At 38.0% G+C, this 27,151-nt stretch overlaps 2 protein-coding genes across 4 annotated transcripts in view; one reads left to right on the top strand and one right to left on the bottom strand.

The window, feature by feature from the left end:
- LOC149016768 (lipid transporter) overlaps positions 1-17,956 on the bottom strand; it is a 42,633-nt gene extending 24,677 nt beyond the window's left edge. The window contains exons 1-6 of one of the 3 annotated variants that reach the window (XM_089154842.1): positions 17,471-17,956; positions 17,299-17,378; positions 16,126-16,220; positions 15,203-15,363; positions 14,915-15,066; positions 12,516-12,634 (exon numbers count right to left, since the gene is read on the bottom strand). In XM_089154842.1, coding sequence (XP_089010968.1) covers positions 12,516-12,634; positions 14,915-15,066; positions 15,203-15,363; positions 16,126-16,220; positions 17,299-17,378; positions 17,471-17,552 — 689 coding nt within the window. In that variant the 5' untranslated portion in view covers positions 17,553-17,956. The other 2 variants (XM_089154843.1, XM_089154844.1) reach the window with 2 other exon arrangements.
- A 2,680-nt stretch (positions 17,957-20,636) lies between these two features.
- On the top strand, positions 20,637-27,042 carry LOC149016767 (uncharacterized). The gene is made up of 4 exons (XM_089154838.1): positions 20,637-21,028; positions 23,876-24,083; positions 24,703-24,796; positions 25,183-27,042. The coding sequence occupies exons 1-4, from the start codon at positions 20,685-20,687 to the stop codon at positions 25,440-25,442; spliced, it is 906 nt and encodes a 301-aa protein (XP_089010964.1). The 5' UTR covers positions 20,637-20,684; the 3' UTR covers positions 25,443-27,042.
- Positions 27,043-27,151: the final 109 nt, after the last annotated feature.

The raw sequence follows: 27,151 nt of genomic DNA, 5'->3' as shown, positions 1-27,151 counted from the left end.
AAGCTCATAGATGCAGCCTTTACGCCTTCTGGCATGGGACATGAGTCACAGGACTCACAGCAAATGGATCCACCGAGGCATAGTACTTGGTATTGACATGATGGAGGTGCTGCTAGCACAGGTATATACTTAGTTGTATTTGTATACTTGTATTGTATAATGATGTTTATTGTCCTTGTGCATATTTACTTTGGTTTAAAATAATCTTCTAGAGTTCTAGTTTTGCCTGAATACAGTCGGGCATGTGTCGATCAAGAACACCAATTTAGGTGAGGTTTTAGGTGAAAGTAAAACTAGCAATTTCAGTGTGTTTATTGGCATCAAATTAGGCTAGACATCAAATTTTGGCCCAAAATGACCTAAAATATCCCCCAAAATGGGAGGGGGGTCGAAATCTAGCCGAAACTGGCCAAAATATCAACGAAATTCGCCAGATTTTGCCGAACTTTCACACCCTGGCTATTCTTGCCACTTTTTATCTTATTAACTGCATCCCATTGTCTGCTTCAAATATCAACTTCTCTTTTTTGTAGTTTACATAGACAATTCATTCTTTTCAACTCCACTCGTTCTTCATTATATATATGCTTTGTCACCTTGTTGTCAACAAATGTCTCCTCAATCTGTCAAATCTGTTTATCTTGTTTGGTCTAGCACCTAGAAAGGATATTAATATTTTGAGTTAACTACTACTATGCAGTTTATCAATGCTGTCCTTTTTGAAAGTACACCTTTTCTCTTTCTTACCTTCCTTTTACATGACCAATGAAGAACCCTCTGGTCCACCCTAACATGCACCCATACCCCTTGCTGCCCAACGCATCCAGGTCCATCAATGTTACTGCCTTCTTAGTTCTAACTCAGCCACCTCATAACTTCACTACTACACCCTCGTTAGTATATGGGGATGGAACCCAAGCCAACCACCGCTGCTCTTCCATCCCCTCCATCAGATCCTACTGTGCTGAAGGTATCTCCAACATACCAGCCGGTTCGCATAAGATACACATTCTTGTACTCAAAAGTCTCACAAGTCTTTGACTCCTTATCCTCTTCACTAATATGTGTCCATTTCTTATTTTCCTCCCCATTATCACTCTCTTGTTACTGCTTTATCCACTAACATGTTCCTAAAAGTTGTTGTAAGGCACTTGCTCACTTGGTTAGCAAGCAGTAATGGACAAAGAGATGGACACATTACTGTCAATGCAATCTTGGAACCAGGTTCCTTTACCCCCCACGGAGGATCTTGTTCGGTGTCAGTGGTTTACACCATCAAAATGATCAGATGGCTTGGTTGAATGTCTTAAAGTTCGTTCAGTTGCTAGTGGCTATAACTCAGACGTTCATTGTTTAGTATTTTGAAACATTCTCACCCATTTCTCGATTGAGTTTTCTTCAGGTTCTCATTTCTCTTTTATTGAATTTAGATGGACTCTTGTATCGGATGGACATCAAGAGTCCCTTTCTCTGTAGTGTACTTTTTTTTGAATGAATTTAAAGAAACAAAACGCTGAACTACAAGAAAGATCCAAATTGGGAAGGATCAAAGAGAAAGATCGAATTGGGAGTTGAGTCCCCAAGAAACAACAATAAGCTTGTTCCTTGGGGAATCAACTACTGGGGGATGGGGAATACAAGCAAGCCTAGCAAATACATCAAAGTAAATCGCATTCCAAATCGAGTCGAGAGAGCGGGATTTGGAAGTCCAACGCCTGAGATTCCGTTCCCACCAAAGATGGTGGACTATAGCACCAAAGACTAGCTTACCAATCCAGTCACAAATAGAAGTACCTGAAAAGTTACTCAATATCCAAGAACAGTCATGATCGAACCCAAATGAGCGAGGGGAGCGGGGCCAAATGTAGGCAAGGGCTTTCCTCCAGAGGGAACTAGAGAAAGGGCAAGAAAAAAAATGCTAAATGTCCTCAGTACCAATCCAGCAAAGGATACAGTTGAGGTTCGTAGGGATGTGACGGGTAATAAGGACAGCCTGGGATGGGAGGACTAGGTTTAGGGCTCGTCAAAGGGTAAGAGAGTGACAGGGAATGTGACCTTTGAACCAAACCAGGGGGGCCAAGAGGGGGAGGGGGATTGAACCAGGTTCCAAGCAGAAGACATGGTGAAGGATTTGGTGGTGGAAGGGAGCCAAACTAGTGTATCATGGGTGGAGGGAAAGATGGGGGGGGGGGGGGAAGAGAGGTCCAGACTTGTGTGAGACTCGGGGGGAGAGAGACCCAAGAGCCATCGAAGATGAAGTCTGATAAAATGGTGGATTTGGGGATACAAGTTTCATAGACAGTGCGAGGGGGAAGAAGGGTGAGGAAAATACCCATCGGATGCCACGGATCTAACCAAAAGTTAGTGGAGAGGCCAAAGGAGATTTGGGAGGTAATGGTAAGAAGGGCACAGGATCTGAGGAGAAGAAGCTTCCTCCAAATCCAGGAAGGGTTGGAAGGGATAGGGGTAGTCCAGAAAGAGTTAGATTTGAGAAAGTAAGAGTAAACCCAATTGACCCAAATGGAATCTTGTTTGGAGACAATTTTCCAAATGAGTTTGAGCAAAGCAGCGGAATTGACCTCTTGGATCCGTCGAATTCCTAGGCCCCCCTTAGTTTTAGGCCAACAGATGTTGGACCAACTGATGGGACAGAGGAATTGCAAGGATTCCTGTCCCTTCCAAAGAAAGGCACAGAAGAGAGATTCTATAGTGTACTTGAATTTAGAGGTAGATTTGAAAAAATAAAAAACTGAGGAGCAGAATTCAATTGTGCAATTAAGAAGAAATGAAGAAATAAAATAGGGACCATTGGCAAATGATTGAATTTCAAGAGGAAACAATGGTTCAACAAGGGTTCAAGTGAACTTATCAAGTTTTAGAAAGAATTGGGAAGAGGTATCTATGAATTGTGATGGACCAGTGCTACTGAGGTTTTGGAGCAAAGAAGAAATACCTATAGATCGAAAAGAGAGAATACTACTTCCAGAACTATCATGAAGTTGAAAAAAAAAGAAAGATGGAGGAAGGCGAGAATTCACATAAGAGCTGGTATTCCAACTGAGAATTTGTGAGTTGGGTTCAAGTATAAATTGATGATGAATTTCAAGAGGATTGGGAAGATGAAGGAAAGAGCTTGGAATGAAAAGGAATTGCCTAGAATTCTAGAACTTAGGAAGACAGAGTAAGGACAAAAAGAATCTGAGGATACTAATATGAGAAATGGTTAAGTTAAAAGCATTGAGGCAATTGAAGTTCAAAATTGAAGAGAATGGAAGAATGAAGTGCAGAATTTAAGTATTCCTAAGTAGGCTTCTAAGGTGTTGATTACAATATGTAAGGCGGACTTGGAATGCTGGAAGAGAAGTCAGGAAGAAGAATCTGGGAACTGTTGTGGAATTCCGTGATTGATTAAGTATTTTAGGGAAGTTTAAATTCAGTAGGATGAGGGAATGTTATTCCTAGAATAAAGGGAGTCGGTTACAGCTAAATTGACTCCTATTTAGGTTTAGTTTCTTCTCTTAAGAGTCCTAAATTATTGTAGCCTTGTTTTTAGGGATTCCTAGTTTGTTGGGGAGAACATCTCTCCTTTCCTTATATATATACCTGTAATTTCTCTAGACAAATATAAGAGAGATCTTTTTTCCTAATTAACTGCATGGTATCAGAGCAATACATCAGAACCATTGTCTCTCACTCGCCAAACTCTCATGGCTACCAAAGGAAAAACCTCTTGTTCATCAGAAATCACATCGATTTCTAGAAATCAGGGTGTCAACAATCATGGCAGTGCAAACAGCATGCAACTTCAAATTATTGGACACAAACTCAATGGCAACAATTACATACAGTGGTCACAATCAGTCATGATGTACATCTGTGGGAAAGGAAAAGATGATTAACTTAAAGGTGGAGTCACTCCTCCAAAGGCCGAAGATCCAAAATTCAGAAATTGGAAGAACGAAAACAACATGGTCATGTCTTGGCCTATTAACTCAATGACCAATGAAATTGGTGATAATTTCTTACTCTATGGCCAGCTCATGAGATCTAGGAAGCAACTAAAGATTTCTACTCGAGCAAGGAGAATACCTCAAAGATTTTTGAGATTGGATCAAAACCCCATGATCTTTGGCAAGATCTCTCAGTAGCTCAATACTACAATACCCTCACTCGATATTGGCAAAGATTGGATGTGTTTGGAGACCATCAACGGCGCTGCTCAGATGATGCAAACAAATTCCGTGAGATTATTGAGAAAAGCGGATATTTAAGTTTCTAATGGGACTCACTAAGAATCTTGATGAGGTTCGAGGATGAATTCTCGGAATGAAGCCTCTACTTAACATCAGAGAAGTATTTTCTGAGGTTCATAGAGAAGAATGCAGAAAAAAGGTGATGCTTGGAGAATCCACCCTAGTTTCAGCCAATGAAAACCCTGCCCTAGCTGCATGTGGAACACATTCTCATAACAGCGACAATAGACAACGGAAGGGAAGACCATGGTGTGACTACTGCAGGAAAACAGGTCATTCACGTGACAGCTGCTGGAAAATCCATGGCAAACCAGCGGACTGGAAGCCTTCAAGACCTGCCATCAACAAAGAAAGCCGAGGAAAACATGTCTCTTTCGATGATCAACCTCCTTCCACCGATGCCAATCCTTTCCGCAAAGAACAACTGGAACAGGATCTTTGCTGACGACAGCCATGTAGCACCTATATGAAAGTCAATACCATCCCGTTAAGGACAGGTTTTCTTGTTCATATGTCAAGGGCTGGTAAGGTTTTGCGCGTTGTATCGAATTAAACCACATGCTCCACCGCTTGTGTAGGCCCCCATCAATTCCTTTGAGTTTCGGTCTTGCGACCATACTCCCCAGCTAGAGTGTTTCACGCATTAGCTGGGCCCCTGATCCGCGTAGACCAAGGGCACTCATCGTTTACGGCATGGACTACCAGGGTATCTAATCCTATTCACTCCCCATGCTCACCCCAGCGTCAGTAGGGGCCCAGAGAGTTGCCTTCACTTTTGGCCTTCCTTTTTAGATCTCCTGATTTCAACCCTACACACAAAATTCCACTCTCCTTTGTCTCACTCAAGTGAATTGGTTCCGAGAGCATTCCGCTAGTTTTTGGCGACTTTCACTTTCAACTCGATTTACCGCCTACATGCCCTTTACGCCCAATCATTCTGAAGAACACTTGCCCCCCCCCGGTCTAACCGCGGCTGTTGGCACAAAGTTAGCCGGGGCTTCTTCCTTGAGTCCTATCATGATCGCGCACTCGACGAAATAGCTTTACAAGCAGCATTGCCCTTCTTCACTCACGCGATATTTAGCACAAAAAGGTAACTTCTTATGTGCACCGATTGCAAATTCAGAAAAACAAGACTCGTGGATTGTATGGGGCATCAAATCATATGATTGGAGATGCAAACCTCTTCCACGAGTACAGCCCATGCTATGAGAATCTCACAGTAAAATAAGCATATGGATCTCTCTCTAAAGTGGCGGGAATAGGTTCTATCATTATCTCAAAGGATCTCACTCTAAACTCCCTAAACTATGTTCTTCATGTTCTGAAATTGGACTGCATCTTTTATCAGTTAGTAGACTACTCGAGATCTTAATTGTGTTGCTAAATTCTTCCCAAATACTTGTGAATTTCAAGTTTTGGAGTCGGGGAGGACGATTGGCAATGCTAGAATATGCTCAGGTCTTTTCCTTCTACAAGTCAAGGAAACTTCTGGAGGGCAAACTCACAATGCAGTGTGTGTTCAGTGACTTCAGTCTACAAACCACATCAGTAAAAATTCCCTTTCTCCCTTTCTAGTTCAAAAAAGGATTGTGATATAATGTTATTTTACTATCATCGAGGACATCCTAAGTTCCTAACCTCGTCTATCTTCAAAAGACGTTTCCCTCTTTGTTCAGAAATAAAAGTCCTAAATTTTTTCAATGTGAAGTGTGGCAATTCTCAAAATATACTCGTAGTTCCTACCCTAGCATTCCATATAAGGCATCACATCCTTTTTCTATGATACACAGTGATGTATGGGGACCTTCTAGAGTCAAAAACCAAACTGGTAATAGATGGTTTGTATCTGTTGTTGACGATCACACTAGAGTCACATGGTTGTTTCTATTTTCTAATGGAAGAAAAATCTGAAGTCAGGTCTGTCTTTAAGCAGTTTAACACTATGATTCAGAAACAAATTCAAACCAGAATTCAAGTGTTAAAAAACGACAATGCAAGAGAGTATTTTGACACCATTCTAGGGGAATACTTTACAAGCCAAGGGATTATTCATGTGAGTTCGTGTTGATACACCCCAACAAAATGGGGTTGCCGAGAGAAAGAATAGACACCTTCTGGCTCAATCCCTAACGTTTACAACAAATGTTCCTATATTTTTTTGGGGGGAAGCCATTTTGACTGCTGCCTATCTCATAAATAGGATGCCTTCTAGAGTTTTGAAGTTCCAAACACCGCACCAAGTTCTTCTTCAATCCTATCCGAACACCCACCAAGTTCTTCCTACAAGAATATTTGGTTGTATTGTATTTGTTCACATTCATACACAACATAGGAGCAAACTTGATCCAAGAGCAATCAAATGCATTTTTGTGGGGTACTCCTCAAACCAAAAAGGCTATAAGTGTTATTCCCCAACCACCTGAAAATTTTACAATTCTATGGATGTCTCTTTCTTCGAACAAACACCTTTCTACAAAACTAATATTCCGGGGGATAATGTGAATCAGGAATATCAGCTTTGGGATATTGAGTCTAGTGACCCATCATCTCTGAGAAATACGAGTCCATCTTATAACCATATCCAAACTGAATCTAAATCAGAAAATTCATTTCAGCAAAAACCTGATCCACAACTTCCTAACCCAAGTGTTCCAATTGTTCAAAGTGAATCTGAAACTGAGTCTCAAACACCCCAACAATCACAACTATCTAAAACTGAGTCTCAAACACCCCAAAAATCACAACCTGCAGCTATCAATGAGTTTCGTGTCTACTCTAGCAGAGACAAGACCCGAAAAGGGAAAGAGCTGCAGATATCTGATCAAGGTCATGAATCCAATCCGGTTCTAGAACCACAAAGTTCATCAAGTAACAGTGGTACAAAATGTGTTCAAATCAATTCTCTTATTAATGATAGGCCTATTGCTTTGAGAAAAAGAAAACAGCTGTGTACTGATCATCCTGTTCAGAATTTTGTTTTTTCAGGTCTGTCACATAGTTACCATGCCTTTATCAGCAATCTTGACAAAATACAGATTCCAGGTTTTATTCATGAAGCTCTCAAAGTACCAGAATGGAAGACAGCTATCTGGGAAGAAATTCATGCATTAAAAAGAATGGAACCTGAGAGATATCTGATTTACCATTAGGAAAAGAAACCCTATTGGTTGCAAGTGGATTTTCATAGTCAAACAAAATGCAGATGGGAGTATCAACAGATTTAAAGTGAGATTAGTTGCTAAAGGTTTCACTCAATCCTATGGGATCGTCTACCATGGAACTTTCGCCCCTGTAGCCAAACTAAATACTGTCAATGTTGTTTTCACTCACTGCCAATCTTAACTAGCCTTTATGTCAACTAGATATAAAAAATGCATTTCTTAATGGAGCTAGAGAAGGAAGTATACATGGAGATACCACCTGGGTTTGAAACTCAAGCAACCACCAACAAAGTCTGCAAACTCAAAAAGTCATTGTAAGGGTTAAAGCAGTCACCAAAGGCTTGGTTTGACAGGTTCACAAGAGCAGTGAAACTATTTGGATATGATCAATGTCAAATAGATCACACTATGTTTGTTAAGCACTCACCAAAAGGAAAAAGGGCAATACTCATTGAGTATGCAAATGATACTGTACTAACTGGAGATCATGATAATGAACTACAACTACTCAAAAGTTTTCTGGCAAAAGAGTTTGAGATCAAAGATTTAGGCAATCTCAAGTACTTACTTGGCATGGAGATAGCACGGTTAAGGAAAGGAATCTCAGTCCCACAGCGCAAGTATGTACTAGATCTTTTAAAAGAAACCGGGATGCTTGGATGCAAGCCTGTTGATACTCTTATGGATTCCAATTCAAAATTGGGAAGCAAAGGTGAAAGTGCACCCATGATAAAGCAAGGTACGAAAGATTGGTTGGGAAACTCATTTATCTCTCACATACCAGGCCAGACATATGTTTCGCTGTAAGCGTGGTAAGTCAGTTCATGAACCAACCAACTGAGGAGCACATGGAGGCAGTTTACAGGACATTGAAGTACTTAAAGATGACACCTGATCTTGGATTGTTTTTCAAGAAGACAGAAGACAGATGTCAAGATCTTTACTGATGTAGATTGGGCAGGATCTGTAACTGATAGACAATCAACCTCAGGATATTGCACATATGTCTAGGGAAATCTGATCACTTGGCGAAGCAAGAAGTAAACAGTTGTGTCTCAAAGTAGTGCAAAAGCAAAATTCAGAGCATTGGCTCATAGGATACGTGAAGGAATATGGCTTAAGAGGATATTAACTGAACTAAAAATCCAGATGGACGAACCAATAAAATGTTCTGTGACAATCAATCCGCGATCAGCATAGCAAAGAATCCAGTGCTTCATGATAGGACAAAACACATGGAGATCGACCGGCATTTTGTGAAAGAGAAGATAGAGACAGGCATGATATCATTTATATACATCCCAACTTGTCAACAAGTTGCAGATATTCTAACTAAGGCCGTGCCCAAGAAGATGTTTGGGATACTTAATTGCAAGCTAGGTCTACTTAACATCTACACCTAGCTTGAGGGGGAGTGTGGAATTCCATGATTGATAAGGTATTTTAGGGAAGCTTAAATTCAGTAGGATGAGGGAATGTTATTCCTAGAATAAAGGGAGTCGGTTACAGCTAAATTGACTCCTATTTAGGTTTAGTTTCTTTTCTTCAGAGACCTAAATTATTGTAACCCTTGTTTTTAGGGATTCCTAGTTTGTTGGGGAGAATATCTCTCCTCTCCTTGTACATGTACCTGTAATTTCTCTTGACAAAAATAAGGGAGATCTTTTTTTCCTAATTAACTGCAGTTTTCAATCTTAGAACCCTGTTCTAAAAGGGTTGTTTGAATAAAATGAGATCCGAAGACAAACAATGTTCCAAGTTAGAAAGAAAAAAACAACAAAGAATTGAAGAAGAAAATAGATAGGGTTGTCATTTTTAATATGAATACAGATTTCATTTAGTTCTGTTAAATCAAAAGTAAGGAGTCATTAAACCATGAATAAGAGTAGGAATTTGATAAAGAAGTTCTGGACTAAAGAATATGACCAAGTTCTTTAGGTAGATAGAATGAAATTTATGGATCAGTGAAGTATTCAAATTGTTGGGAACTTGATAGGCACTTTAACTTAACATTCGTGTATGTTAAATGAATATTTAATAACAGGAAATGAGAGTTACATGTTTGAGTTGCCAGAACATTGAAGATAAAAGGAATTTCAGAGAATAGGGAGGAAAAGAAGCATGGTTGCCAGGTTTCAGGCCCTTCTATGGTTCTGGGCATCCAGGTGTTGCCTAGTCACCTAGGCAACACTCCCTCAGCTGCCTTGGCACCTTCACAAATACAGAAGGAAGATACTGTTAATCTAAGGTGAGAAATTCATTATGTATTGATACATGTTTAATACATTGACTGGATATGTGTATGTATATGATGACTGCTGAGGGAATTATACTAGTATTGCTATTATAAAGAATGGTTGTATTGTATGCTGATTCATGTTTTTATCATGTCTTATTATGAATTGACATAGGTTTGCATAAGCATGGGTTTTTTCTTCTGTTTCGAGACTTATGAAGTGTAATTAACAATTAGCACAATAGGGGAGTTCTTGTTTTGGGGGTTTCCCGGAGTACAACAATCCAAGAAAATATTTATGTCTTGGAATTGGATGGTCAGAATAGGATCAAACTAGGATCTAAGGTCACTGGGGTTGGGGAGATGATGTACCTATTAAAGTGCAGCACAGATCTAACGGCTATATTAATGTAATCTGAAATTGAATCTTGGGTCTCTTAAAAAGTCTGAAAATTCAAGAATAAAAAAGGGTGATATAAAAATGTACAGTAAGCTGATGGATATCTGAATGGGGAGCCTTGTGGAGCTTTGGATTGAATGGAGATGGAATTTGTAGGTTGTCAATTCAACTGTAGCAAGAAGTTAAGCTTGATTTAACCATATATCTTAGCTTCTTTTCAATCTTGCCCTTCCAAATTGAACATACATAGTTGTAGTAGCAAAACACAAGAGAATACTTAAACTGAAAAGCTGTATTAGTCATATCAAAGTGAGTTCCTTCCCACCGCTTATCATGGTCAGAGATCTTGCAAGATCTCACTCGTGATCTTGCTTATTGGCCATGGCGAGACGAGTTCAAGGTTGAGTCCAGAAAAGTACCAATCTTGACTAAGATCTCAGTCGAGTCAAGATCTCGGTCCAATCAGCCCTTTAAATCCCAAAACTCAAGCAAGACAGGTTGAGATTCAGTCTCATCTTGACCTGTCTCGCCTCCCATCTTGCCGACAACTTACAAACTTGATTTTTTTGCCAGATTTTTTGTTGGATTGTCACCAGATCTTGACCTGCAACACTCCTAAGCATGGTTTAGCACATGTATAGGAAGAAAAGAAGATCAAACAAGGCCATTTGAAGGAGTTTCAACCAAGGTAAAATTTTCCCCCATCAAGAATGTGATATTCTTATGTATTCATATGGATGTTAAATGATGTATCATATCACCTGCTTTTCATTATATGTCCTAATGGTTTTATATTTCTTGTTTTAAAACCTCACATGTTCATTCCTGCAACCTTTCAATTTCAAATTTAGGGTCGAGTTAGAACACATACTTAGGGTTATTTTCTCAATAATCTACGGCCACCACCAACGCTTAGCCCAACCTGACCCTTAAAACCCCCTAAGATGGGCCCTCGAGTTGGCCTAGGAAAAATACCACATCACAAGTGAGATCTCGCCAACTCCAGCGAGATCTCGCTTTTTCTCAAGGGCAAGATTGCCCTCAAGAGCGAGATATGTTACCATGGAGCTTATTGATACATAATAAGCTAGAGTTCTAACCTAATTCAAACTCCTAATTTAACTCTAACAAAATAGGACATTAGGCTCTTTTTGCTATCATTTTTATCCACCGTTTTGCCGATTTAAAAATAAAAAAATAAAAAAAAGGACTGCTACAAACCATTTTGGATTAAAAATAGAAAATTGTTTGGTAACTAGGAACACAGATTATAAAATGAAAAAATAAGTTTGATAACTGAATAGTTATAGATAGTTTTATAACATTTTCAATTGAGACATAAGTGGGCTGAAGGAATTTCCTTCTCCCATCTTCCATCTCAATTCATATTCTTCACTATTCATGAATCATGATTACTGTGACAGGTCAATTCCTCTTCGAATTCTGTCAGATTTTTCCCTCTTTTCATGTTGCTAAGCAAGTGAACTAAACTTGACATCTACCTTTTTCAATTTCTTCTGTCTCTGCAATCTTCTATCACAAAGAATAGTTATAAATTTCACCTTGCATACAATTCTTGTTTCTAAATCACAAGCCTCTGTCTGTCTCGGCAAGTCCCCTTTTCTTTCCTCTTTTATCTCTTGCATGAAACCAGTTATCCCCCCCTTCTTTCTGTCCAGCAGCACCTTGCTGCGCTCTTATCTTTTCTTTTCTGTGCTCTCTCTTTCTTTTCTTCTGTCCAACAGCCCTTGCCGCAGCTTCTTCTTAGTTCTTTCCCTTTTTCTTTTCTTTCTTTCTTCTTCTGACGGAAACCCTTTGCCTTTCTTTCCATTTAATTTCTTTATTTACTATTGTTTTCCCTAGGTGTTTCCATCACATTGTGTTAGCAATTTCTTGTTTCTTTCTCTTTCCATTATTATTTCCTGTTGTCATATAGCTGCAAGGAATACATCCCAACTAAATATTTTATGAGTATGTTATTTCCCTTCTATTTACTTCCATGATACAAATACTTTTGTCTTCTGCTGCTTCCCTTATAAAAATCATCACATTGTTATTTGCTGACTTCCTATTGTTAGTTATAGATATCTGGACTAGGACAGCAGTCCTTTTTTTGGAACTTCTGACAAACTTGCACACAATTAGGAGTATGGCAGTATGCTGCCATGATCCCCACCCCATGTATCCCTATTGAATCGTAGCTTAATCTTGCATATTAGTTAGGCTATTATTCAATACCACTCCAGTTATTTTGTCCAAGTTGCATGTGAATTTATTTTGCTGCCACGGTTTCCCTTCCATTTAATATTTTCTAACCAGCCCTGTTAGGATTCCACAGGATTTCCCCCTTAATCAGTTCTTTTCACTTTCTTCACCATAATATAAGGCACCATCATGTATTGGGTGGCCAATATAAAAGCACACACATTACTAAAATGAGCATTTTATTGATAGATATGTACCTGAAGGGGAAAAGATCTGAACTTCTCACCCGGCGAGTGAGAAAAAAATAGCCCCAGTATCCTAAGAACAAACAAGCTCCATATGCAGTCTGTGACAATCCAAATACAATCACTTTTTCCTGCAAAAAAGACAGGTAAATCATCATTCAACTGAAGCTATATATAAATGACCAATTAGCCATTAGAGGAAACGCAAATGTTTCAACCAACCTACGTAAAAACAGACAAGCAACAAGGTCAACCAACAACCAGAAAGGAACTATTACTTCACGTCAGGGGTTTATGAACTCCTCTAGCTGACGCAGCAATTGAAAGAGCTGGTCTTTATTATGCAAGGACCGTGCCTCTAGGTTATGAGGTTTATGAACTCTCCTAGCAGAAGCTGCAATTGAAAGAGCTCGTTTTTATCATTTAAGGACTAATGAGTTCACATTGGTGAGCAGTACAGCCACTTTAGTATCGGCCATAACCCTGTGGAAGATGGCATTACTTAATAAAGGAGAAGATGAATTATAGACATGCTAAACCTAACATGGAAAGACCACAGACCATCAGATCAAAATCCTACCAGAACAAATATATAAATACACAATATCTAAGGCAATCTATGCATGTTTAGCATATATCCACTAGCTTGTAATTCATAATAAAGTCCAGAAGAATAGATTAATGCCATTCTGAATTCACCACCTGGAAAAATAGAGCTTTGAAAATCGAAGAGTATGGGAGAGTGCACAACATTGGTCAAAGAATTGTAGGCTTGAAAACATACCCAAGGATGCATGCCAATACACAGGAGGCTATTTGATACAATTAGGCTCTAAAATTTGAAACATGGTTAATCCTATCCAACAGTCAGATTTGCCACATTATACAGCTGGAATACTTGTTTATTATGAGGATCTGATGGGAACTGGATCTGATGGGAACTACACATTGAATTGTCATCAGTAAGGGCATTTCAGAACTTTATTCACAATTGTGAATTCGTTACATGAGAATAGGACCAAAGAATCTTCCAGTTTTTCTTCCATCACTGGTTCTTCCTTTCTTTCTTTTTTTCCCTTCCCACTCATCACTTGGAGCTTCATATCAGCCAGAACCAGCTGAATTTGAAACTTGTTATCAAAGCATGGCTGCCTTGAGAGTTGAGCAAGGGTGGTTTCCTTCTATTTCAGATCTTTGAACACTAGAGTTACATGGGCTTCAAAGGCAGCAACAACAGCAAAGGATTCTAATATGGACCCAAGAACCTCACCCAAAAAACAAAAAACAAAAAGAGCAGGAGATGCAGTTAGGAAGAATAAGAGACTTGTTAAAGTGTTGCGCAAGGATTAGATGAAGCAACATGGAGTTCATTAGATGGTGCAAGCTGGAGGTTCCCTTTTCATACTTTCTATTTTTCAGTTGTTTCTATTTTCGTACTTTCTGTTTTGGACAGAATACTCTGTCATATATGTATCTTTTTTTAGAGGACAGAATTGCTGGTCCTACAATATTGTAATTGGAGAGTTGAAGCATATAAATAAAGGGCCAACCGGGAAGTTCATCCAGAATCGCACAGTGTTGTTCTAAACCTGCTGGTTCTTCTTCTTCTTCTTCTTCCTTGCTTTCTCCTTCAATCCTGCGTCTGATTTGATTCTTATTTCTTAGAGCGTGATTTTTAACAAGATTTATCAGTGGAGGATTTGGGATGACTATAGTGAACAAACCCTAAAAGTTTTCCTCTATCAGCACCGACACCCAAGTACCAACACCACCCCTCCTTCCTTTACAGTGCATTCGCCTCCCTCTTCTGCATCCGCACCATCCCCATGTGCACAGTGCACAAGGCTCCTGCATTAAGCAGCCTTATACCTAATTCAAGAGTTCGGTTCCAAGACCTGAATTACAACCAAGCTTTCAGTAAGTGACCACTTGACAAACACCAAGCACAACCTTCACCTTCCCTTGGTAATGCCACAGTTACTTCAACCTCCTCTCCTTAGTTTCATTTCACATCTCTCTCTATCTCGACTTTGCTTTCCTCTTCTTTCTTTCTTTCTTTTTTTCCCCTCCTCCCAAGAGGCCTCTTTTTTTGAAATTTTCCTTGTATCCAGCAACCATGTCAGGCATAACCGCTGAATCAAAAGAGTCGGGGCATGAAGCTGAGAGATTAAAAAACTTCAAAGACCTTCCCCTGTTGAACCAATTCCATCTTTGAGTAAATCTTGAGATCTTTTACTAACTGATTTTTTATCCTCTTATATTCAAGCATTCTTCTCTTTCTTTCCTGTGTCAGGGGGTTAGTGGGGGAAGATAACATGCACAAAAAAAAAATTAGAAACATAGAAAGCACATCATGCCCAATATCTAATAATAGTAAAAATCAGTTTGGTGACCAAATGTTTTGAGCTCACCATATTAACCTGCTTGACAATGAAGAAGTAGGTTGTCATGCAACGTGAAAGAGTTGCCACAGTCTCAACCACTAGACGTAATTTAAGAAGTAGCAAATTCTGTGAAAGAATGTACAAGGGTTCTGCCAGTAGCTCTAATATGCATGCAAATCCTGCCATAAGAAATCCATAGTAGGTCTCATTTAGTAAGTTTGGACCACCGAATAAATACAAGCAACAGTACCCCCAAAATGCATAAAGAAAAGAGACGGGGCCTAACAGACATGGAACAGGGAAAACAGAAAGTACCATGAATTAAGATAGCTCTTCCGTAGGAATCAGTGAAGTTTAGTGTCTGCCACCAGAATACAGATATGCATGCTACAGATGTAAAAAGTAATCCAATTGGGAAGGTCATCCATGCTACTCTTAACAGACTTGCAGCATTGACTCCCATCTGCGCACCATCACTGGAGGAGGAAACTGGCATCTTTTAAATGGTATGGATAGATTTATGAAAATTGTTTTTTTAACGAATGTTACAGTTTTTGTAACAAGAACAGAAGAGAAAAGGATCCTGCAGAATAGGACAGTAAAAGCCAACATCTACCTAGCAAATACATTAGAATAAGTATCAATTGAACCAGGTGCTCAGAACCATCAGCAATATCACGATTCCCATATAGTAGCAAAAAGTTTTTTTTTTAAATGGTCAACAAAATGCCTTTTCCCAGCATTTAGATCAAACAGTAAGGTTGAGCGCCTTCAAAACCATGAGGCAAGGTTTGGTACACTAAAGAGGACAGTATTGAGGGAGGGGGGTTATTTGGTTTATAACTTATTACGAAACGGTAAGGTTGAATGCAACCTAAGTGCCTACGAAACAGTAAGGTTGAATGCAACCTAAGTGCCAATTCTACTAGAGCAATCAAATCATTGCATCTGTAGCCACAAACATGCCACACCTATTACCATTCAACTACAGGTTTTAGTAAATGTGTACTAAGTCACTAAGTGCAACAAGTAGACCACTAAAGCAACATCCATGGTGACAGGGGAGGATATACGTGTAACTATTGCAATTAGGAAAGAAAATAATAATAACTCAGTGAGCCAAACCAAAAGCAATGGCCAGAGGTAACTACAAGAAACATGTCTGAACCAAAACTGAGAAAACCAACAGCAGAAATAACTGGCATTGTGCATCATATACATATGACAACAGAGATTACCACTGAACATCTGCTCTCATGCACGCTCGGCGAAAGCCCTCCCTACTTAGAAACAAGATAGACGTAACAAAAAGATGAAATTGTACTGCATAAAGCTGCACCATTAAGATAAAAGAAATGATTTAGAAACAGAAAAAATCATTTCATAAGGAGGAGACAAAAGAAAGAAAATGAATTGAAAGATGATTTAGTGGAAATATAACATTTGGGTATGAAGTCAGACACATGCATCAGAATATTCCATATAACCTTCATTACCAATAAAAAAAACCCAGGACTCATGTAAGGAAGCCAAGATTGGTTAAATGAATTGAAGGATGCTGCCTTGAAACTTCAGAAATAATTTAATACAATAGCTCAGTTTAGGGTTGCCCAGATGAAATATATAAGGACCTGTTTGGTTACATGAGTCTAGAGATTTCAAATCTATGGAGTTATAATTTATAAAATTAGATGTTTGCTTGTGAAATGAAATCTCTGGATTCATCCTAAAAAACTATTTGATCGACGTGATTTTTGTGAATGTGCAAATGTATAGTTTTTTTGAAATCTCTGGATTTCACCCCTTACCCATAAATCTACAGATTCACGTTTTTAGTGTAAAAAGGTGAATTCCTAGATTTCATGAATCTAGAGATTTTTACAACCAAACGGGTATAATTCTCAGATTCATGAATCCAGAGATTTCAAATCTCTGGATTCATGTAACCAAACAGGCCCTAAAGTAACCGATGATTGAGAATATATATCCAGTAAATGTAACTAGTCAAGATTAGTAAGGTTTTGAATACCACAACATTTCTAACCCCGGAAAAGAAAAAAAAGGAGTACAACAACATGACCAACCACCACTGATATTCTCAAAGACTGCAAGAAACTGATGCAGTGCAGTAGTTTAACAAGTCAACTAAAGCTTAATTATTCACCAAAAGGAAAAACAAACCTAGTTTGAAACTGAGCTACAGGTCAGGCTACTTCCCAGTTCCCGGGGCAAAAAGGAATTATAGAATTCTCCATGTTTTGCGCCGGCTGAGATGAAATTCAAACAACAAACGGAGGTAGGGAAGGAAAACGACCTGATTTTGTGGTGATAGATACATTCCTGGGATTTAATAAAATAAACGAAATCGTTAATAAACAGAATGATAAAGTAGCAGAGAGATTTTGTCGTACTGCATAGTCCTCTGCCGTAAGGTGTCTCACGATCCATGTATTGAAAATAAAAGGGATTCCCCTCGATAAGAACTGCGTGGCTGAGATCAGAAGCAAGACAGAAACTATTAAACCTTATCATTGCAAAGCAAAAGACTTTGAAACTGAGATAAGAAATAAATGCTAAACTAACCCAACAGATACTTGAAAGTCCGGCCAAGTGTGGCACGATCACCATCTCCTGACTTTGAAGAACTAACAGATCCGTTCGACATTTCAAATTGAGCAGGAAAAGCTTTCCCTATGCAATGGCTGGGGATGAAAACCTTAAACTGAATGCAACCCAGAAACAAACAGCCATGACATGATCCCAGGTCCCTGCTAATTGATTCTCCCGGTGAAAATTTAGAAGGTTTCTCTTTTAACCATTTCAGTTGACGAAGTAGACTAGAATGGCATGTATCGTTCGGGTTTATTTTCAAATATTTGTACCGTTTGCAGACGCTTGTGTAAAGAACTAGGGCATTGAAAAATCGAAAAATGGACTCACACACCCGCCAACCGATTCGAGAGGACCGGTGTCCCGGCGAAAGAATCGTCGAGTCAATATTAGAGTTGGGCTTTGGCAGCACAAATTGTGAAATCGGATGCAAAATGAAAGGAAATTTTCAGCACCACCCCTGACATTTCCTCCAAAAATTAGAATCACTTACTTTTGAATTATTTATTTTGTCACTAAGTCCCTATATGGTGGTAAAAATATATCACTACACCCCCTGTCATTCAGAAATTACAGTTAAGCATTGAGGTAAGTTAAACTTTCCAAAATGATGAAAATAACTTTGTACGGAAAATCATATGCTCGCTTATTTTTTTCCGTCTTCCTCTAGTATCTATGATTTATAAATTCTTACAAAATTTGGGAAAATATGATTCATGGGTATTATTTTTAAACTTAAGACATGAGGATAATATTGAAAATAGATAATAAAACCAAATTGAGACTAAGTGTGTTAGTAATAGAAGGTCTAACTAATAAATTGAATAACTCAAAGATCACACTAGTGCTAGGGTGTAACTCAGGGAAAGGGACTGAAAACTTCTCAAAAGAGAACCATCAGTAAATGTAGGCAGAAAAATGTCCGAAAGATTATGCCCATCAAATTCAATTTATCTTGTTATATCATGGTGAATTGGAAACCATCAAATATACATATATTTTATCAATACATAGAGCTAAGGCTCTTCATTAGAATGAAAATAAAGTGGGAAGATTCAAAATAATGAATTGCGAACAATAAACCTCCGCTATGTCTAAGTTAATTATGTACGTATACAGATATTAGAAGAACCGATGAAACCAAGGAGACCTAGATAGTTAGGATTGTATAATGTTCATCCATTACTTGGTATCTAAACAGAAGTCGTCCCTAAAATTAATGCCACCCATTGATTTATCCAATTAATCAATCAAATCCCCTATAAAGTAACAATATATAAAAAACATCTATTGTCTTTTGAAATTCACAGTTACATGTTAATATGTTAAATATTTCAAATATTTCAAAAGTACAATAATAACCTTGAACGAAAATCCCAGGCTTGATTCATTTTTTTTTCTCTCTACTATCTGCAACTTTTTCCTCTCTCAATCATAAAACCTCACAAATTTTAAGAAATATACATCATGAAAAGTGCTTTTAAACTTAGAATATGAAGGTAATATTGTAAATGAATAAATAAAAACTAACTGTGATTAACAATGCTAGTAATAGGGGATTTGTCCGATACATGGAATACATTGGGGTGGCTTCAATATTAAAGACAGATCAAAGGATGACATTGAAAATTTTCCTGGTAAAATTCCTAAAAGCTTCTAAAAATTTTGAGTTAACTCCTCGCTGGGAAAACATCGTCTGCAGTGCAAATCGCCTGCAATGCACAACGGTGCACTTTCTTGAAATGCCACGTGGAAGATTAGAATCTTGCGGTTAGGATTTGTTGAGTTTCATTTTATCAAACTGGACCTATTTTGTCGGGTTTACTTTTACGCCCGAATCAAATTCGCCAAGACGCCAACCTCTACAGTCAACCGGCTTTTGCAAATATCGCCGTCCGGGACTCAAAAACTCCATTGATTTGGACTATTGTCGGACGGCGACTCAAAAACTCCATTGATTTGGACTATTTTCGCTGACAACTCCAGAACCTCCCAGACGCCCCACCATGGTCGATTCTAAGCCTGCTGCAACTCTGCTGCACAACCCCTCTGTTGTGTAAATTAAAAATTAGAATTCAACCTTCCCTTTCTTGAGTGCCACTTTTGAGACTTGAATGATTCAGAGATTGAACGAATGATTTGGTGTATTGAAAGCTTCTTAATATTTCAATCCTTGAATTTGTAATCGATTGCACTCCATTAGAACCAAGGTAGAGGACTTAAAAAATTGAAAATAATTCCTCACATAATAACCACTGTGCCAAGGAAGAACTAAGCTTCTTTTTTTTATTTTTATTTTTCACGGTAAAGTGGAAGAAATGGGTGTAAACCTCGAGTTCAAACTTTCCCCAAAATCGTTAAAACAGATATAAAAGGGATATTGAAGATGGATCAACTATCTCCACAAAGGTTTTGGATCAACCATGGTCTAGGATCTTTGAAAACTGAAAAACTGTTCTCAGCAACTCTTCCCAATGAGATTTCTCTTCATTTGCAGAGGAAAAGTGATGAAAGACGGAAGGAGTAGATGGAAAGAATTTACAGTTTAGAAACGTCTATTACAGTAGCTAATTGGCCAGATCTGTTGCGCTGGAGGTAGATCTCCGACCTCCTTCGAGTGAGGATCCCTGCGAAGTGACCGATGGCGGAAGGCAGGCGATGTATTCCTCTGCCCAAGGAGTCGCAAAACCTTAACAAGAAGGAGAGATACGGGGAGATAAAGGGGAGAGAGAGAAAATGAATGATCAAAGAAGCCGGGTATGGGTTTAACTGTACGGTCGGATATGTTAAATGGGTATAAATTTCCATTCCTAATACTTACCCATTTCATTTTAATCTCAGCCATTCAATTCAATAATATCCAAGTGTCAGCATGTGGTGCTGCACTGCTATGTACTGTAGACGATCTGTACAGCAGACGATGTTTTTCCCTCGTCGCTCGTCCGAGTTTAAACGGATTTTACAACCTTGTTGTCCAGTAATGACGACAGTCACGCCAACTTGAAACTGGGAACGGCTAATAACCAGAACACGAATCCCTGAAACCGTAAGTAATACAAAAGAGTGGGAGCCACAAAGAGAGAAGAGGAGAGAAAAGGAAGGAGGGAGTAATGGGATAACAATTAACAGGAACTCTTCTACCGAAAAAACAGAAAGGGATAACAGGAATTCATTTCGGGGAGGAGAGATGGGTGGAGGAGGAGGAGGGATGCTAAGGAACGCATTTCACTCCCGCGTTCCAGGACTGCAAGATGCTTTCTCAAGGTCTACCACGACCAATAAGCCTGCCTCTCACATCCTTTCTCTTTCGAACTCTGCGTCTCCTTCTGCTTCTACTTCACTCAATTTGCCTGTGTCGGCAACTTCCCCTTCCGTGACCAACTGGGTTTCTTGTGCTTGTCCCTACTTATGCGTTGTTGATGACTGTGAATCGGAATCTGGCAGTGAAGATGACCACGACAGAGCAAGCTTGATTTTTGGTGCTGTTCCTTCTCTGGATGAAGTTGAAGATGCCATCTCATCTCTTAAACAGTATAAATCCTTACTTTATTTCTCTACATATTGCCTTTTTTGCTTTTTCTTCACATTTATCGAATATAAGAGTGGAGTAAGACATGAACTTGGTGTTTCCCTGTTTTGATTCCATCTTAGTATGCGTGTGGCTATGTTTTGTATGTGGGTTTTGTTTTGTAATAGAGGGAAAAGGAAATGCGAGAATTTTTCTTGCCATGATTACCAGATTAATGATTAGTAAGATATCGACAGTCAGAGATGCATTCCGCCGATGAATTCAACACATATGAGCTTTGCCTGAACGACGAATCCTGCAAAGCTTGTGAATTACCACTAAAGCTTAGGCGTAAGTGTTCCAAGAAGGACTTTCTTCTAGGTATACTGAACCATGGATATTACTTTGTTTCTTCCCTATATTATTGTCCAGAAAATAACATAGAAAGAGGACCTGAAAGGAATTATGACACGCAAGGAATTATCTGTTTTATATTTACCTTGTGCTGGTTTTCCTGTCCAGCAATGTGTATAGTGCACCTGTACGGTTGAGGCTGCGGAGAAGTTTTTAGGATATTGGTCATTGAGAAAAAAGGAAAGGGAGAATGAACTCATAAACCAGAGGAAAAATAAAGATACTTTTTGGTGATTAAGTTACATTTTTAAAACAACATTCCTCTCATGTATTCCTATATATTTGTCTGTTCTAGAAAATCATCCATCTTGCACTCTACTTTCTATGGATTTTCATCAGAGTAACTAAGAGCTGCCATAACATAATTTTGAGGCTGCTCCTGTTGAGTAGTGTTTTGATCCTTGTTTTTAATTTTCAGGGTTGAGGAACTTGTACAAATCAAATCAGTGTGACCCAAAGTCATGTAGGGTTCCATGCATCACAGATGAATTAGGTGTTCACAACTCAATTTCTGCCAATAGAGAGCCATTGCTTTTAGGTTGATTCTAGCCATCTCTATAGGGGATCACTTGATATATGTTGTAATTTCTAGTGTTACATGTATAATTTTTGTTCTTGAACTTGGATGCACATGGTGGTACCTGAAGGCAACCAATATGTCTGAAAATTAAACCTGTTCAAATAAGCTAGAAGTGTCATTGGGATGAATTCCAACAAAAGTTTGACTTAGAGAATTTTCTAGAATAATGGTAATTTGTTGCATTAACTTAGTATTAGTCTCACATAATTAGAGGATGCTGATATCTCCTGGTCCACCACCCTTCCCCATCATTCTTATCATATGTCATTAGTTGGAATCTGTAACTGTGAAGTTGAGGAGTCCCGTTTAAAATTAAAGGATAGAGCTCAGCTGAGCTGCTGCTCTTTGTGTTTATGATTGTCTCTTGTTTCTTCAAGTAAGAGTCTTGGAAGATAGAATGTGTGTGTCAGATGAGCGCAGCTATGTGAAGTAGAATTCATAAATGTTAAGACCAACCAGTTCTCTCATCATTTTCTATAGAGCTAAAAAACTTTTCTATCTGTCAGTTAGCCGTTTTCTTTATGCCTTTATCTTGTTTTCTTAGGGAGAAGACAGATACTTCATCAGAAAAGAAATTTTAAAACAGCTTTATGTACAACCTCAGCCTCAGAGATGAATGTCTTCGCTTACTGTCTATATTATTTATCGAGGCTGGTGTTCTTACGTTACAGATCAGCAAGTTTACTAAGCTTAAAAGCCTAACTTTGTGTTATACCCATGGAAGGAACTATCAGCAAAATATCGCCGAAACATGGCGATATTTCGCTGGTTCACTACTCTCCGAACCTAAATGCCCTTTGAAATGAGATTTACAAAAGTTCAGTGATTTATCACTGCTTTCACAATTTCTTGCAAAATATCATGACGTTTTTAAATCCACTTCATATGTGTCGCTGTCAGTTTCAATTTTGACTTTTTCTCACAGTAATTATTAACACTTTTTGAAAAACCCAACCTAGCTTTTGGTAGTTTGAAACTCCATTTCTAATTTTAAATAAAACTGTATTCTAATTTGACGTACATGATTGGATATAGTGGAGGCTTTGATTCATTTATGCCCCCAGTCCCCCAATATCCAGATATATACATAAAATCAATGTTGTCTAATCAATTCTTATAGAATACTCATATGGACACAGTTATCCATGTTTTGGATTGGCAAGAGTGAAAGACATAGAACAAAGCAAACCTGGGAACTTTCTCCTGCAGCGATATTACATGGCAAAATTTCGCCCGGTATTGGCAAAATTCACTGTTTCTCCGGTTATGCCAGACAGCAAAATGGCGAAGTTCATTGAAAAATCGCACCTTGGTTATACCTTGATTTTACACCTTTGTGTGTAGTAGTATGTTTAGAAAACTGGTACTCTCTAAAGATCTTGTGATGGCCCTGCATTTTTTGAAGAACTGAACCAAGAAAGTGGTCAGATCCTTTAATTTTCTGAATGTTCCTTGTTAAACTCAACTTAGATTTCATTGCCTTTGGTAATCTCAAAAAACTGGGAGGAGTCATTTTGGATTTTTGCATGTGAATGATCTCTGGTTTTTTTTACTGGTGTTTGGTTATTATTCGAGAAGCTGATTCTTTACTTGGATGTGAGTTCTTTATGAACGAGATTCATACTTATCATGCATCAAATATCATGAATATAGTTTAAACTTCATGTCACTGCTATTTCATCTAAGATTGATTCAGATCAAAATACGTATATCTGAGTGTATCCCTCATGTCCACTTTAAAATTCTGTTTCCAATGTTTACATCAACTATGAACTAGTGCTTCTGGTTTGCTCTAGTCTTGTCTCTTGTGTATTTACAATTGTAGCAAACCTACTAGCATGAAGCTGCACAGATGGTAATGCTTTTTTTAATGTAGGATCATTGCTCCAGCCTTATATTCGCAGTTTTATGAAGATAAAGCCTCTAGTTTGGACAAGGACATACCTTATCATATTGCAGATCCACGAAGGTCCGAGGTGGTTGAGCCCAATCTTCATCTTTACAGTCCAAAGCTATCTCAATCTAATCAGTATGGACGGGTTTATGATGCTTTCCGTTTACTGCAGACAGAACCATCTATACAGGTACTTTTAAGTTCTAACATTGATCCTTGTTTCATTATTGACATTTCTATTTATTGGGACTCGGTTCTTTCTTGCTTTTTGTCTCTTGTTCATATTATCTTTTATAGTATCGTCAAGCATAAAAATCTTCTACGTTATGCTTCAATTATCCTAATCCTTGCTATTGAAATCTTAGTGTATCAACTATCAATGAGCAGCTTTGATTGAAATTATTGGTTGTCAAATGTTCCCTACTAGAGATTATGATCAAGATCAACAAAGAAATGATACATTTTACATGATACTTGTATAGCATGGATCCCCTTTTCATGAAAATTGGAGAAGTGCTTGAGTGAGAAATTGAGGTATTTCAGGCTAATGAAATAGCAACAATGTGCTTGATCTTATAACTTGTTTCACATTGTTTCATTAGATGTTCACCTTCAGTAAAGCTAAACAGGATGGTGAATGAAAGTTGAGAATTATGGTTATAGAAGATCTTTTTCCCCCTTTTTCTGGCCCAAGAAGATTCTATTTGAAGTACACGTATTTTCTGTTTTCCTTTGAAAATTATTTCCATGTGCCGTTTGGATTCTTATTTGTTTCGTATGTGTCTATTTTGGATTCTGATTTTCTGTAGAGAATGGTCATGTCATTATCATCTGATAAAGCAGTCTGGGATGCTGTCTTGAAAAATGAATTGGTGAAGAAGCTGAAGGAGTCATTCTGCACAGGTTTGTGAAAAAACTTGATGATATCTAGTAATATTAATTTCTAAACAGTCTCATTTATGGTTTTTTTTATTGAAATCTCTTTAAGGTCAATAAACACATTCCCAAAAAATGTGGATGGGAAAAAATGGAGGGTGAAAAAAGAATTCTCCAAACTGATGGGCTCACTGAATGAATCTTGTTAGTGAAAGCTCATTTCAATGGTCTTTTACAAACCAATTTAGAGGTGAACTTGAACCATTCAGCCTAGCAGATTCATGGAATCCATCGTTCTATCTTTTTTTGTTGCTTCTGCTCCTTCCATCATAAATGCTAATATTATCATTATTGTTGTTGAATTCTCTATTAGTTAATGGAAGTATGCTGGTTTTGTTTTTTGTACTTTGCAGCTGAAAATGCTGGTTCAGATAATTCTGGTGGAAGTCCAGATCCTGTAGCAAGCATACTGAAGTGGGTGTTAGACAAAACTAAGGCTATGATTTTGGAACTAATTGAAAAGCTTACAGAGCTGGTGAATGATGTGTTTGAACCTCCACAAAAGAACACAGCAGAAACCACAGATCTCCAAGGAGAGAGGTTGAAAAGCTCACTTATGCTCTCGATTGTGGTTCTTCTTATTGTGGTTGTGACTCGAGCTCATGGTCTTTAATCATCCTTTTCGTTATTATTGGCTCGTATTCATTGGTATCTACACAAAGGGCAGCAGTGATGATTTTATTATGATCATGTCAAAAGAATATCCCAGTTGTATTTAGACAAACAAGAAGAGGACCAGCCTCCGGAATAAGGCAGATCTAGGTTCCTATTGGTCTGGAGCGGGTGTCATTGGATTGGCTATGCTGAGCTAATCTTAAAAATGCCAACAATCTCGGGAGACATGTGGCCAACATGAGGTAATATGTATATAAGCTGCAACTGAAGATGTAAATGGGTAATAAAAAATCTAAATTTGATTCAAATTCGTATTTAAATTCGGGTATTTATTTGGATAACCAAATGTGAGTTTGATTTAGTTGTTCTTGTCTTGATGATGATTGGATGGATATTATTTATCTGCTTCAATAGTATGTATTCATTATGATTATTGCTGTATATGATTTATTTATGTTTTCACTTAGTGTTTGGCATGATTTTTATTTTTTATTTGTACCCAAATAAATAGAAATGGTAACATTTGGTATTTATGCAGCCTATTTCTATTTAAATAGGGTTGAAAAAAATCAATAGTTGAAAACAGGTCTTGACTTGTTTTTTATTTTTCTATAAAAATCACTTTCATTTGGTTATTGTGGTTAGGGCTGCAACTGGGCCGGGCTTTTGCAATCCCAAGCCCAGTCCTATATGTTTTAATCTGAGCACATTCCTGCCCTAACCCTAGTTCAGGGCCAAGGATTATTGTCCCTGTCCCTAAGCCCTACAGGGCCAAGCCAAGCCAAGCCCATTCTCGCCCTAATTGGCCCTAATTGGGCCGGGTCAGAATGGGTTGGCCCCGGGCCCTGACCCTGATTGGCCATGATTGGCCCTGACCCTGATTGGTCCTGATTGGCCCTAATTGGCCCTGGCCCTGACCCTGATTGGCCCTGACCCTAATTAGCCTTGTCCCTAGCCTTGATTGACCCTATCTTGGCCCTAGCCTTAATTGGTCATATTCTTGGACCTAAGATAACAAATGTAAATTCACAAAAAATAATAATAAAAATAAAAATAAAAATAAAAGTATCATAAGTAAACTAAAAATAAAATTCATAGAATATAGATGATTCAAGCTCATACAAAATGATAAAATAGTCAATAAGTTAATAGTGTTGCTTTAAACATAAATAAATTCATACTCCATAATTCTATATTGATCTCTGAAAGTCTCTCATTGCTTTGATGATGCAAATTAAAAACCTCTCCCGTTACTTTGGTAATGGAAATTGAAAACCCCTCCCATAAATATCCTTATTCAACCAAAAAAAAAAAAAAAAAATCATATTCAAAACTTTATTAACAAGTAAATCAACAATAATTTAGTATTGATATTTTTTATCGTGGTTAAAGAAAATTATATTTTAGTTACAAACATAGCTATCTGTCCTTAATAAGTTTTTATTTTATTTTTTTATCTTTGAAATATCACACTGGAGGCAAAAGAAAATGTCAATATTCATGATAAGAAGTTGGGGTGTAGATTTGTTAGATATAAATTCTCTATATACTAGCTTTTATTATTTATAATATATTATCTGGCCTTAGTCCAAAAAAAAAATTCAATGATTTTTTTTGAACTAAAAATGAATTAATTCAAAAAATAAAAATTATCTTAAAAATAATATAAAAAGTGAACTCATAGTCTAATATTATCAAAATGACTGA

The sequence above is a fragment of the Hakea prostrata genome, chromosome 5 (genome assembly GCF_041222555.1).
Source record: "Hakea prostrata isolate BN-2017 chromosome 5, UWA_Hpros_2, whole genome shotgun sequence".
NCBI classification, from domain to species: Eukaryota; Viridiplantae; Streptophyta; class Magnoliopsida; order Proteales; family Proteaceae; genus Hakea; species Hakea prostrata.
This window is presented reverse-complemented; position numbering and strand designations above follow the sequence as displayed.